Source organism: Saimiri boliviensis, chromosome 8 (assembly GCF_048565385.1).
Source record: "Saimiri boliviensis isolate mSaiBol1 chromosome 8, mSaiBol1.pri, whole genome shotgun sequence".
Classification (NCBI taxonomy): Eukaryota; Metazoa; Chordata; class Mammalia; order Primates; family Cebidae; genus Saimiri; species Saimiri boliviensis.
The window spans coordinates 63,040,119-63,053,712 of record NC_133456.1 but is presented as its reverse complement, the minus strand read 5'-3'; the positions used below and the strand labels follow the sequence as shown (position 1 = coordinate 63,053,712).

The 13,594-nt window shown below is 40.3% G+C and overlaps 1 protein-coding gene across 1 annotated transcript in view; it reads right to left on the bottom strand.

Moving 5' to 3' along the window:
• Window positions 1-4,844: 4,844 nt before the first annotated feature.
• Window positions 4,845-13,594, bottom strand: part of GXYLT2 (glucoside xylosyltransferase 2) — a 93,596-nt gene continuing 84,846 nt past the window's right edge. The window contains exon 7 of the mRNA XM_003939454.4: window positions 4,845-6,991. Coding sequence (XP_003939503.2) covers window positions 6,809-6,991 — 183 coding nt within the window. The 3' untranslated portion in view covers window positions 4,845-6,808. The remainder of the gene's footprint in view (window positions 6,992-13,594) is intronic.

Here is a 13,594-nt window from a genome sequence, read left to right as displayed (position 1 = left end):
TCCTGAGTAGCTGAGATTACAAGCACTTGCCACCACACCCAGCCAATTTTTCTATTTTTAGTAGAGATGGGGTTTCACTATGTTGGCCAGGCTGGTCTCAAACTCCTGACCTTATGATCTGCCCAACTCGGCCTCCCAAAGTGCTGTGATTACAGGTTTGAGCCACTGTGCCCAGCCTTATTATTATTATTTTGAGATGGAGTCTCGCTCTGTCACCCAGGGTGGAGTTCAGTGGCACCATCTCAGGTCACTGCAACCTTGGCCTCCGGGGTTCAAGTGATTCTCCTGCCTCAGCCTCCCGAGTACCTGGGATTACAAGTGCACACCAGCATTTCTGACTAATTTTTGTATTTTTAGTAGAGATGGGGTTTCACCATGTTGGTCAGGCTGTTCTCAAACTCCTGACCTCTTGATCTGCCTGCCTCGGCCTCCCAAAGTGCTGAGATTATAGGCGTGAGCCACTGCACCCGGCTTTCTTTTTTTTAGACAGGGTCACTCTGTTGCACAAGCCGGAATGCAGTGGTGTGATCATCGCTCACTGCAGCCTTGACTTCCCTGGCTCATGATCCTCCTACCTCAGCTTTCTGAGTAGCTGGACTACAGGTGTGCACCACCGCACCCACCTAATTTTTAAATTTTTTTCTGAGAGATAGGGGCTTGCTTTGTTACTTAGGTTGGTCTTGAACTCCTGGCCTCAAGCAATCCTCCAGCTTCAGCCTCCCAAAGTTTGGGGTTACAGGCATGAGCCATGGCATCTGGCTTAGTCAGTTATTTTTGATATGTGTACTAGCTAACAAGTTAGGCTCCATTTTGTTAAATAAAAGGTAGGAATATAGATAAATAATTTTCACATTCTTCAAACTCTTTATATTAAGCAGTATATAAAACTCTTTATATTAAACATTAAAATCAAATAACATGTTAGTATGGCATTTTAATAAACAAAGCAAATTTTAATGATGTTTAAAAATAGACTAAGCTAATTACTAAACCAAATATTTCATTACTAGTTGTAAGAATTTAAATAATACTTATTATAAATGTTTAAACTTGACATCTTATAAAAAAGAAACATACCTCCAAAATAATACCCAAAGACATGTTTTTAAAGCTTTTAATTTAAAAAAAGGTGACATTTAAAAAAGACAAGACAGTAATTAAGTCATAGTACTTGTGTCTCTTTTTTTTTTTTTTTTGAGACAGAGTCTTGTTTTGTTGCCAGGCGCCAGGCTGGAGTGCAGTGACGCGATCTCGGCTCACAGCAACCTCTGCCACCCGAGTTCAAGCAATTCTCCTGCCTCAGCCTCCCCAGTAGCTAGGACTACAGGCGTGCACCACCACACCCAGCTAATTTTTGTATTTTTAGTAGAGATGGGGTTTCACCATGTTGGTCAGGATGGTCTCGATCTCTCGACCTCGTGATCCACCCGCCTCAGCCTCCCAAAGTGCTAGGATTACAGGCATAAGCCACCGTGCCCAGCCTACTTGTGTCCCTTTTAATTTGCCATAATAATTCCTTTTCTTTGGAGTATTCTTTTTCCTGCTCATTGCTTTGCAAATAAAAATTACTAAAAAAAAAAAAAAAAAAAAAGTTTTCAAATATAAAAAAGGAATTCGGGGCCGGGCATGGTGGCTCACAACTGTAACTCCAGCACTTTAGGAGGCTGAGGCAGGTGGATCACCTGAGGTCAGGAGTTTGAAACCAGACTGGCCAACATGGTGAAACCCCGTCTCTAATAAAAATACAAAAATTAGCCAAGAGTGATGGTGGGCGCCTATAATCCCACCTACTGGGGAGGGTGAGGCAGGAGAATCACTTAAACCCAGGAGGTGGGGGTTGCAGCGAGCTGAGATTACGCTACTCCACTCCAGTCTGGGCAACAAGAGCAAGACTCCATCTCAAAAAACAAACAAAAATGAATTCAGTGTCTCCTTGGGAGCTATAAACAGTGGGTGCAATTTTTCAGTGACAACACAAACATGTAAAACTGATGAAGCAGAAATTGTACCTGATTCTTACATGTTCATGCATATGGTGATACAAATACAAACATTTTATTTTGCAGACGAGAGAATATTTCCAGTTTTGGCCTGTGAAGAACAAAAACTAGGACAAAGCTTTCTGTCTCTTTGTCAGAGAAATCTCATCAGCTTTAAATACCACCAATGCAATTGTGAAATGATTTGACCTAAGGTTTAACTATCTATAATTCCTCAGTTCACAGGTACAACAAATGTTGGCTCCTCCTTTTCTGTGTGTGTGTGTGCTGATTGATTTAAAAAAAAAATCTGGAAAACTCTTAACATAAAGATTGCATTTAAGGATTAGAACTTAGTCCTACCTGCACAGGGATCCTTAAGTTCTGTCATTCTGCTACTAAAGCCAAGCTTCTTGGTACCACTCAGAAGCTTGTCATAGACAGAAAGGGAAAGGCAAAAATGAAAAAGAGGAATATGAAAAAGTAGGAGAGAAAAAGAAAAACATTAACAATTTCCCTATAATTCTATCAAATGAGCATATGTCAGCCAGGCACAGCGACTCATGCCTGTAATCCCAGCACTCTGGGAGGCCAAGGCAGGCGGATCACTTGAACTCAGGAACTCGAGACCAGCCTGGCCAACGTAGTAAAACCCCATCTGTATTAAACATACAAAAATTAGTTGTGCATGGTGGAGTGGTCTGTAGTCCCGGCTACTCAGGAGGCTGAAGCATGAGAATAGCTTGAACTTGGGAGGCGGAGGCTGCAGTGAGGTGAGATTGTACCATTGCCCTCTAGCCTGGGTGACAGAAAGAGACTCCATTTCAATAATAAAAGAGAATATGTCCTGTGTTAGCTTGCAAAAGAAAGAAAGAAAGATTTGTGCTGTCATAGAACTTAACATTTCTGAATTCAGTGATAAAATCATGTTCATTTTGGTTTATCAAACACATTTAATTTACCTTTTATATGTACAAATATCAGATAATATTTATAAATAAATCTAAATTTGGAATGAATGTTGTCTTGTTTTCAGGCTGGGCTGGTTTGATTATTTTGTTATTAGATCATTATTTTGTTTTCAGTAACTGTGAATAACAATGTTTTGTATGATTTGGTTTGTTTTTGCTCATGAACACCGTAACTGCAAATTAAAGAAATACTCTCAAATACCTGAGTCCATATAAATACCCATTTCAACACCGAATTTGGTAAAAGTCACAATAATTTGCAACGGAAGCACTGAATGTGAAATAGACATATCCTATAAATAATAAAGCTTGGAGCATTGTATCCAAAGTGCTAAACTGCCATTTTATAAGTTGAAGAAAAATGTAAATTGCTTTTCTGGCCAGTTAATAATGGTTTAAATATTAGGATTTTTGATGTAAGTCATGATTTCTGAGATTTATACTGGAGAAGCACTTAGCAAGAAAAATATTGTCAGCATTTCTAGTGACATTGCTGTTGAAAAACCTCAATCTCAAGGTATACAAAACTACTGTCACATTTTGCTATCAGAAAGTGCTCTTGCCTTCTGTAATGGAACTCCATAGTTGTATGCATTAAACAGAAATTAAAAAGAAATGAGTAAAGAAGAAAACAGAAGGGAAGAGAGAAAAGGCAAAGCAGGAGGGAAAAGAATTGGTCCACCTTCTTCTGAGTATTCAATGTGGCATATAGAGCAGCACCACTTTTGGCAAACTTTAGACCACAGTGTACCTGTTTTAAACGCAGGCCACTGAATTAAAATCTGTGGCTCCCAAATTTCAAAGGCGGTTAATGTAGTAATTTGCTGGGAGTTACCAAAGGCAGAGAAAATATTGCTTCATGATAATATCCTAGCTATGGAAAATAATTAGCACTTTCAGGCAACAAGGATTAGAAAAGCAAATTTTCCCTAAATTCTCTGCCAAATTCACCCAAAATTTCAGGATACAGCACAGGAATTCCAAGGCAGACAACCACACGAGATTCTGTTTTCACAATCTCAAAATTCATCATTCTAGAATGTTCTAGAGTTATATCACTGACCTTTTCGGGCAACCCTTTTCTGCACAGACCACTACTGGTAGTCGAGAGCTGTAGGTAAAATTGGCTCTCATAAAAAAGAAAGGCATTGTATTTGAAGTCTTTACAGCAGATGTTTTTGTGGGACTTAGTGAAGGAGGGAAGGAACCTCTTTCAATTTGTGAGCCATCAACAAATCTGAGTGCCATTTGTGTGTTTCACTGGCCATTCTAAATAAGTAGAAAGGAAACTGGGATGGAATTAGGAAATAACATTCCATTCTGGCTCTTTCAGTAACACCCAATTTATGGTTATATAAGATGCATTTTCCCCTATGCAAAAGACAATTCAAAAATTGCTCCATCTCGTACGTGTCCATATCACAAACGGAAGGCCTAGTACTAAAGATACAAAATAATGATGCCACCTCTAGTGGTCAAATAAGGAAACATAAAGCATAACATCAAAAACAAGAGTTTCCCATCGTAATGGTATTTTCCTTAACGAAAATAACAAATCACAGGGCAACTGATCATAAGGAAAGCATTACCCTAAAATTTTATATTTAAATTTGTTACTACTATAATGACCTTGCATACCAAAACTGACTGACATCTATACAGTTCTGTGTAGTGCTGAGATTTTCATATCTATTTTTTTCAGAGTCAGACTTTTTTTGCTAATATAGTACCCAAGATATCTTACTGGATTCTAATATATAGGATATCACATTTACATCAACAAGATAATATTTTTCATTTTATACTTTCAGATCATTGTCTCTATATAACAAAAGGTATTTAATATTTTAATTTCCAAAAATTTCTCTGTAAATAAGATGCATCATACACGGACTTGTATGTCTTACAGAATACCAATTATATTATGTTTATTTCTTTGTGTTACAGTTTCCTTGTTTACCTTATAGAGATGATTCAGGCCCCTACTAAATCTACCAGGCTATTGCAACTATCAAGATCATTTATGCAAAAGTCATTTGAGAAAAATAAAGCATTATGTAAAACATTGCTACGCTGATACCAACTATATGAGCAACTAGGGATTAAGCCAGATCCCTTTGGGGAAGAGAATATTCAACTTCCTCCACTACGGTGAGGTGATTAAAGCCTGTATAGACCAGCTGGGTAACCCTAGAGGGAAAGAAATTGTTTAAAGAGAACTTTCTAAGGCTGGTAGGAAGTTAAATTTTCTTGCCAATAGAAGAAGCTGAACTATTTATTCTGTACACATTAAATTTGAAGTTGGTCTCTGATTTTCTCCCGTTGCCCAAGAGTTTAAAAAAGAGAGATGACCACATCTACTCATGACTAACAGATCAAATGTTTTTGTCTGCAGTAAACACAAAAATTACTGAATTTCCTTTCAGAAGCAATAGTTGCATAGACATTTATTACGATTTACTCCTCCACAAATCAAAACAATTTTTTCTTTAGAAATACTCTCAGATTGGGGCCGGGCACGGTGGCTCACGCCTGTAATCCCAGCACTTTGGGAGGCCGAGGCGGGTGGATCACGAGGTCAAGAGATTGAGACCATCCTGGTCAACATGGCGAAACCCCGTCTCTACTAAAAATACAAAAAATTAGCTGGGCATGGTGGTGCGTGCCTGTAATCTCAGCTACTCAGGAGGCGGAGGTTGCGGTGAGCTGAGATTGCACCATTGCACTCCAGCTTGGGTAACAAGAGCGAAACTCTGTCTCAAAAAAAAAAAACAAAAAAAAAAACAAAACAAAAAAAACCTCTCAGATTGGCTGAGTGTGGTGGCTCACACCTGTAATCCCAGCACTTTGGGTGGCTGAGGTGGGTGGATCACTTGAGATCGGGAGTTCGAGACCAGCCAGGCCAACATGGTGAAACTGTGTCTCTACTAAAAATACAAAAATTAGCCAGGTGTGGAGGCACACACCTGTAATCCCAGCTACTGGGGAGGAGGCTGAAGCATGAGAATCACTTGAACCTGGGAGGGGAAGTTGCCGTGAGCCGAAATCATGCCACTGCACTCCAGCCTGGGTGATAGAGTGAGATTCCATCTCAAAAATAAAAAATAAAAAATAAGAAAGAAAGAAAAAGAAATACTCCCAGGTATATACTTCATCCTTTAACATTGTCCAAGTACTTGAAATCTGAATGCTCCTCTCAGATGTATTTTAAATCAAATTCTATACACATAATCATCTTGTCTAATTTCAGTCCCCTACATAAGTATCTCAGCAAGAAGTCCAGCTTTTACTAAGATTACCTGTTTTAGATGTGTGTTAGAGTGGAAAATGCAAAAGTAGAGAAAAAAGGCTGGACGGAACTGCATTAAAATGGAAACAATTTTTTCCACTGGTCAACAGGATTAATGGAGCCATTAACCCATATGCTCTACAAGTGTGTCTGTTTCACAAAAGTGTAATACTTTTATAACATGGCTGTGGGGAGTCAGCTGCATAGAAAGTCTCAGGAATGCTAGATCAATATAACACCTCAGGTGCCACCGAAATGGTCTCAGACATTTAGGAATTGGAAGGCTCACAAAAGCTACTTTCACAGCTAGCTCAACCTGCTTAAACAATGTTAAATGCATAATAGTCTTTTTTTTTTTTTTTAAGAGATAAATAGCATTTTAGAAAAAAAATAAAGAAAAGCATATTCTCTTTTGGGAGCAACTGATTTGGCAAAATTTAACAAGGTTTTAAAAAACTCAACAGTCGTGAAGCACCATTAAATATTCACACAAAAAGACCCAGACAGCTTAAAGATCAATATTTCCTTGGTCACAAGACACCTAATTGACTTGCAACAAGACAAAACGTTCAGTGTATCTGGTTGGGGCCAACATGGATGATGACATGTTTCTCATAAGCCCTTTTCATTGTTTTCTCAATTTGCTTCAGAAAAACTTGCGGGATTCGTCCACATAAAGTGTGCACAGTCTCCAAAAACTTCAGCTGAAGGGGGTAATACATGGATTGAAAGAGATTGTCTTGAAAGGGAAACTGAAAGATGACCAAAAAAAAGTTTATTTTAGTAACGGAAATACTATTTTAGATGCAGACCATTTTTACTAAGAAATGACATAAGAATTGCAATAAGCACACAGGCACAGGTTTGGACAAGTGAAAAGACCTTTGAGGATCTAAGTTAAAATCCTGTCTCAGTTGTGCAACCTCAGGTAATCATTTAAACTCTCTGAACCTCAGTATTTTTTTTTTACTTCTTTAAAAAGAAAAAGGCTAGGCATGGTGGCTTATACCTGTAACCCCAGGGCTTTGATAGGCCAAGGTAGGAGGACCACTTGAGCCCAGTGGCTGAGACCAGCCTGGGCAACATGGAAAGATCCGTCTCATTAAAAAAGAATAGTAATAAAATTTTAAAAATATAAAGATTTGCCGGGCACGGTGGCTCACGCCTGTAATCCTAGCACTTTGAGAGGCTGAGGTGGGTGGATCACCTGAGGTCAGGAGTTCAAGACCAGCCTGGCCAACATGGTGAAACCCCATCTTTAAATAAATAAATAAATAAAAATAAAAATATAAAGATTTATTTGAGTCCTTAAGGCTCTTATAATCTAAAAAGGATACATGTCTCTAAGGCCTGGAAAGTCCATATATAGCATGTTTATGCTGAGTAGAAGGAAGACTTAAGACTTCACTCACTTGAAATCTACTGCAACAAAACAATGAATTCTTCATCTTTTCTGCCTTTTAAGTAATTTTAGGCTGGTGCAGTGGCTCACGCCTGTAATCTCAGCACTTTGGGAGGCTGAGGCGGGTGGATCACGAGGTCAGGAGTTTGAGACCAGCCTGATCAACATGGTGAAACCCCATCTCTACTAAAAATACCAAAATTAGCCGGACATGGTGGTAGTGGCGGTGCATGCTTGTAATCCCAGCTACTCAGCAGACTGAGAATTGCTTGAACCTGGGAGGCAGAGGTTGCAGTGAGCCAAGATCGTGCCACCACACTCCAGCCTGGGTGACAGAGTGAGACTCCATCTCAAAAAAAAAAGTAATCTCGGCCGGGCGCGGTGGCTCAAGCCTGTAATCCCAGCACTTTGGGAGGCCGAGGCGGGTGGATCACGAGGTCGAGAGATCGAGACCATCCTGGTCAACATGGTGAAACCCCGTCTCTACTAAAAATACAAAAAATTAGCTGGGCATGGTGGCGTGTGCCTGTAATCCCAGCTACTCAGGAGGCTGAGGCAGGAGAATTGCTTGAACCCAGGAGGCGGAGGTTGCGGTGAGCCGAGATCGCGCCATTGCACTCCAGCCTGGGTAACAAGAGCGAAACTCCGTCTCAAAAAAAAAAAAAAAAAAAAAAAAAAAAAAAAAAAGTAATCTTAATGAAGAAACCTTAGGGCAGGCATCCCCAAACTACGGCCCGTGGGCCACATGCGGCCCCCTGAGGCCATTTATCCGGCCCCTCCGCCGCACTTCAGGAAGGGGCACCTCTTTCATTGGTGGTCAGTGAGAGAAGCACAGTATGTGGCGGCCCTCCAACGGTCTGAGGGACAGTGAACTGGCCCCTGTGTAAAAAGTTTGGGGATGTCTGCCTTAGGGTATGTCTATGGCAATCTCATCAAGTTCAGAGTTTAGCAATTACTAGTAAAGTTTATTGGCAATAAACCATATTTTAATAATTCAGGTACCAAATATTAGTGATTGTTTACTACTATCTTAATATTGGGCTTTTGAGATCATCATTTTAAAAAAAATCTTATGTTTTTTTCATGGAATATGTCTATGAGCAGTATTTCCCAAAATAAATCTTTCAGATCACTTAGTTATACACATGTGTCAAAGTTTTATTACAATCTTGTTGAAAGGGAAAAAAGCTGCTAATAGATGAAATCAAAGATCCATTCTTGCTCAGGACATTTATATGGAAAGACTAGTGAGAAAGGAAAGATGAACTGGGTAAGGGTCAGTACACTCTTGCCTAACAGCAGAGGTAGGTGTCTGGTTTCCTAGAACAAATCTTAATCCTTTTAAAATTCATCAGAAATACTGCTTACACAGGATTATTAGAGATGCCAATTTCTTCTCAGAAGGAGATTATGGATTACATAATACAAGAAGGTTCTGTCCCAGACCAAGTTTGGGATACCTTTTCTTTAATCACAAAATTTAAAACCATTGATAAATCCCTTGAGGCCAGTCTTGAATCTGTCCTTTTCACCACTGTAGCCCCAGTAATGGGAACAGGATAGTTCAAAACCTTGGAATCACCCTCAATTCCTCTCTTTCCCCTGAGAACCCTTATCCAATTCATCAGCAAGTCCTATAAATTCTATCTCAAAACATATCCAAAATATGGCCACTTCTTCCCATTTTCCTGCTACCATGCAAGCCCATGCCAGCCCCAACTGCTCACCTGGGTGGCTGCGATTAGGCTCACAAATAAATAGCCTTTGTGTTTTCACTCTCGCATCCCTTGCATAAATCAGAGCCTATCACTTTCCCGAAGGGGCTTTCCACTGTGGTTAGAATAAGATTCCAACTTCTTCCTTTTTCTAAAGACTCAAGGTAACCTGTAAACTCTCCCCTCTCTTCCTTTCTCCTCTTATCTGGCCACTCCTGTCTTTCCAGCACACCAAATTCATTCCGGACTCTGGGACTTTCCCCTGGTTATTCTTTCTGCTTAATGGAATCTTCCACAGGGCTGCCTCCACTGGTAAGTCTAGGACTTGCAAGCAGCCTTCCCGCCGCCCCCAGCTGGTGGAACGCTCCTTTCCAGCCCGGGACTTTTGGACCCATCAGCCCACTCTTTTTACACCTTTTGAACTCCTTTCACTATCCCAGAGGATTTTTGTTTGTTTGTTTGTTTTTAGATAGGGTCTTCTTTTGTCCCCAGGCTGAAGTGCAGAGGGGCAATCATGGTTCACTGCAGCCTGGAACTGCTGGGCCCAAGTAATCCTCCACCTCAGCCTCATTAGCTGAGGCCACAGGTACTTGCCACCATGCCCAGTTTTTTGTTTGTTTTGTTTTGTTTGTTTTTTCCTATAGAGGCAAAGTCTTGCTCTGTTGTTCAGGTTGGAGTACAGAAACGCAGTCCTAGCTCACTGTAGTCTTGACCTCCTAAACTCCAGGGATCCTCCAACCCCAGGTCCAACCCTTCCCTGCCCAGTAGCTGGGACTACAGGCATGTGCCAACAGGCTAATTTTTTTTTCTTTTTATTCATTTTTGTAGAGACACATCTCACTACGTTGCCCAGGCTGGATTTTTCTTTGTTTTTTCAATGAGTATTGTCTGGTTTCCCCCACCAGAATACATGCTTCTTGAAGACTAGAGCTTTGTCCATCTTATTACTTTCCAAATTCCTAGAAACTAGAATTATTTCTGCATAAAATAGGTGCTTCATAAGTGATTGTCAAGAGAATTATTGAAAAAATGTCTAATGATAGATGTCTTCCTTGCAAGGAGGTTGTACTGCCCTTTCACACAAACATGTAACACATAGGGTAGTATGTCTGTGAGCACCTGAAACAGAAAGAGAGAGCAATAGAAAGAGAGGGAACATTTTCAAAGAGAGATAGAAAGAGAAAAAATATATAGAGAGAAAATGTTTATAAGCAAGAAGAAAGTGAGAAATGTGAAAAAGCTAGGAAAAGTGTAAAATTGTTATCATCAAAACAATTTCTTTATATCTTTTTTTTTTTTTTTTTTTGAGATGGAGTCTCAGTCTGTTGTCTAGGCTGGAGTGCAATGGCACAATCCTGGTTCGCTACAACCTCTTCTTCCTGGGTTCAAGCCATTCTTCTACCTCAGCCTCCCAAGTAGCTGGGATTACAGGCATGCGCCACCACTCCCAGCTAATTTTTGTATTTGTAGTAGAGATAGGGTTTTATCATTTTGGTCAGGCTAGTCTTGAACTCCCAATCTCAAGTGATCCACCTGCCTTGGCCTCCTAAATCGCTGGGATTATAGGTGTAAGCCACCACACCTGGCTGAAACAACGTCTAATTATCGCACACACTGTAAATCAGGTGCTGTACTAAAAGTGTAAAGATAATCATTTTGTTGAATTCTCACAACACTTCTTTGAGGTAGATAATATTATCTCCACTTCACAAATGAAAAAGCTGAGGCCCAGTAAGGTAAGAGCACAGTTAATGGTGAATTACCAGAAAGTGACAAAACTGGGATTTGAACCCGTCTGTCCAGGCCCAAAGGCAAGCTCTGTGCCCAGTGCAGTACTCATGCCTATAATCTTAGCACTTTGGAGGCTGAGGCAGAGAGTTCAAGACCAACCTGGGCAACATAGTAAGACCCTGTCTCTGAAAAAATGCACTCAAAAAAAAAAAAAAAAAAGAAAAGAAACGAAATAAAAAAATAAGGTATGCATTTGGTAGGGAGAATTCCAACTCCAGGTTCACAGCATTGTAGATAATTGGAAAATACATCTTTTATTACACAGTCTCTTTATGTTTACTCACATTTTGGGTCAGGGCTAGTGATTTTTCTGATTAAATGTCTGTGAATGAAAACTGTATTTTTAGGCCCAACTGAGGAAAATCATGGAATGTACTAAGTAGAATCATTTATGAAAGAAAGTTGTTCAGCCTTCTTTCGGATCCCCCAGAAAACAAACAAGATGAATTGTAACTCAAGAACCACAACTGCTCAATCCAAACCAGGGGTGACAGATCACAAAAGAAATCCAAGAGTGGCTCTGATAGACACGTGGCTGCTGTGTATTATTTAACTTCTGCTTGTATTCCTGAATGAGTTTGCCCCCAGAGTCAGTGTTTGAATATTTAAATGTGAGGATATCATTAAGCACAGAACAAATTTTCTGCATAATTAAATCACCCAGCCTTTGAAAACCAAACAGCAGGAAATGCCGAAGAAAAAGATGTTTCCTTGGATGCATGCTAAACACATTCCCCGTAGAGAAGTCAACTCTGGGAATTTTTTTTTTTTTTTTTTTTTTTTTTTTTTTGACATGGAGTTTTGCTATTGTTGCCCAGACTGGAGTGTAGTGGCGTGATCTAAGCTCACTGTAATCTCCACCTCCGGGTTCAAGTGATTCTCCTGCCTCAGCTTCCTGAGCAGCTGGGGTTACAGGCATACACCACCGCACTCAGCTGATTTTGTATTTTTAGTAGAGATGGGGTTTCTCCATGTTGGTCAGGCTGCTCTCAAACGCCTGACCTCAGGTGATCCGCCTGCCTTGGCCTCCCACAGTGCTGGGATTACAGGTATGAGCCATTGCCCCCAGTCAACTCTGGGAATTTCAGAGTTGGAATTCTCCAGGACTCTCCCTACCAATGCATATCTTATTTTTTTCATTTCATTTCTTTTTTTTTTTTTTTTGAATGCATTTTTTCAGAGACCGGGTCTTACTATGTTGCCCAGGTTGGTCTTGAACTCTTTGCCTCAGGCCTCCAAAGTGCTGAGATTATAGGCATGAGCTACTACACTGGGCCTAATTAATTAATTAATTAATTGGGTTTTATTTAATTAATTAATTTATTTTTGAAAGGGAGTGTCGCTCCGTCACCCAGGCTGGAGTGCAGTGGCACAATCATGGCTCACTGCAACCTCTGCTTCCCAGGTTCAAGCAATTCTCCTGTCTCAGCCTCCCGAATAGCTGGGATTATAGGCATGCACCACCACACCTGGCTAATTTTTGTATTTTTAGTAGAGACGGGGTTTCACTGTGTTGGCCAGGCTGGTCTTGAATTCTTGATCTCAAGTGATCTGCCGACCTCAGCTTCCCAATGTGCTGAGATTACAGGTGTGATGGCTCATACCTGGCCAATTTCATTTTTTTGAGATGGAGTTTCCGTATGTTGGCTGCGCTGATCTCAAACTCCTGATCTCAAGCAATCCTCCCACCTCAGCCTCTTAAAGTGCTGGGATTATAGGCATGAGCCACTGTGCTGGGTCTCTTTTTTTTCTTTTTTGTAAATGCACATTTTTATACACAAAAAAATGTTACTATATTATGGGATTTACTCCCACCTCACTTCTACCAAAGCCTTTTCACAAAACTTAAGCGAATTCAATTCTTAACAACAAAGCCCTAATAAATTCTACATGTTTTATGTCAGAGGTTGGCAAACATTTTCTGTAAAGGAGTACATGGTAAATATTTTAGGCTTTGTAGACCATATGTTCTTTGTCACAACGAATCATCCTGCTGTTACAGTGCCAACATGGTCATAGATAATACATAAATGGCTGGGCATGACGGCCCAGTAGTCCTAGCACTTCGGGAGGCTGGGATGGGAAGATTACCTGAGACCAGGAGTTTGAAATCAGCCTGGGCAACAAAGCAAAATCCCATCTCTACCAAAAGAAAAGTGACAATACATAAATGAATGGGTGTTACTGGTTCCCAATATGACTTTATTTAGCAGTGCTGAAATTTGAATTTCAGGTAGTTTTCTTGTGTCATGAAATATTCTTTTTTTTTTTTTTTGGATACAGGATCTTGCTCTGTTGCCCAGGCTGGAGTGAAGTGGTACAATCACAGCTCACTGCAGCCTTTAACTCCAGGGGTCAAGCGATCCTCCTGCCTTAGCCTCCCAGGGATCTGAGATTACAGGCATGAAGCTTGCCTTATTTTTTAAATGTTTTGTACAGATGGGTTC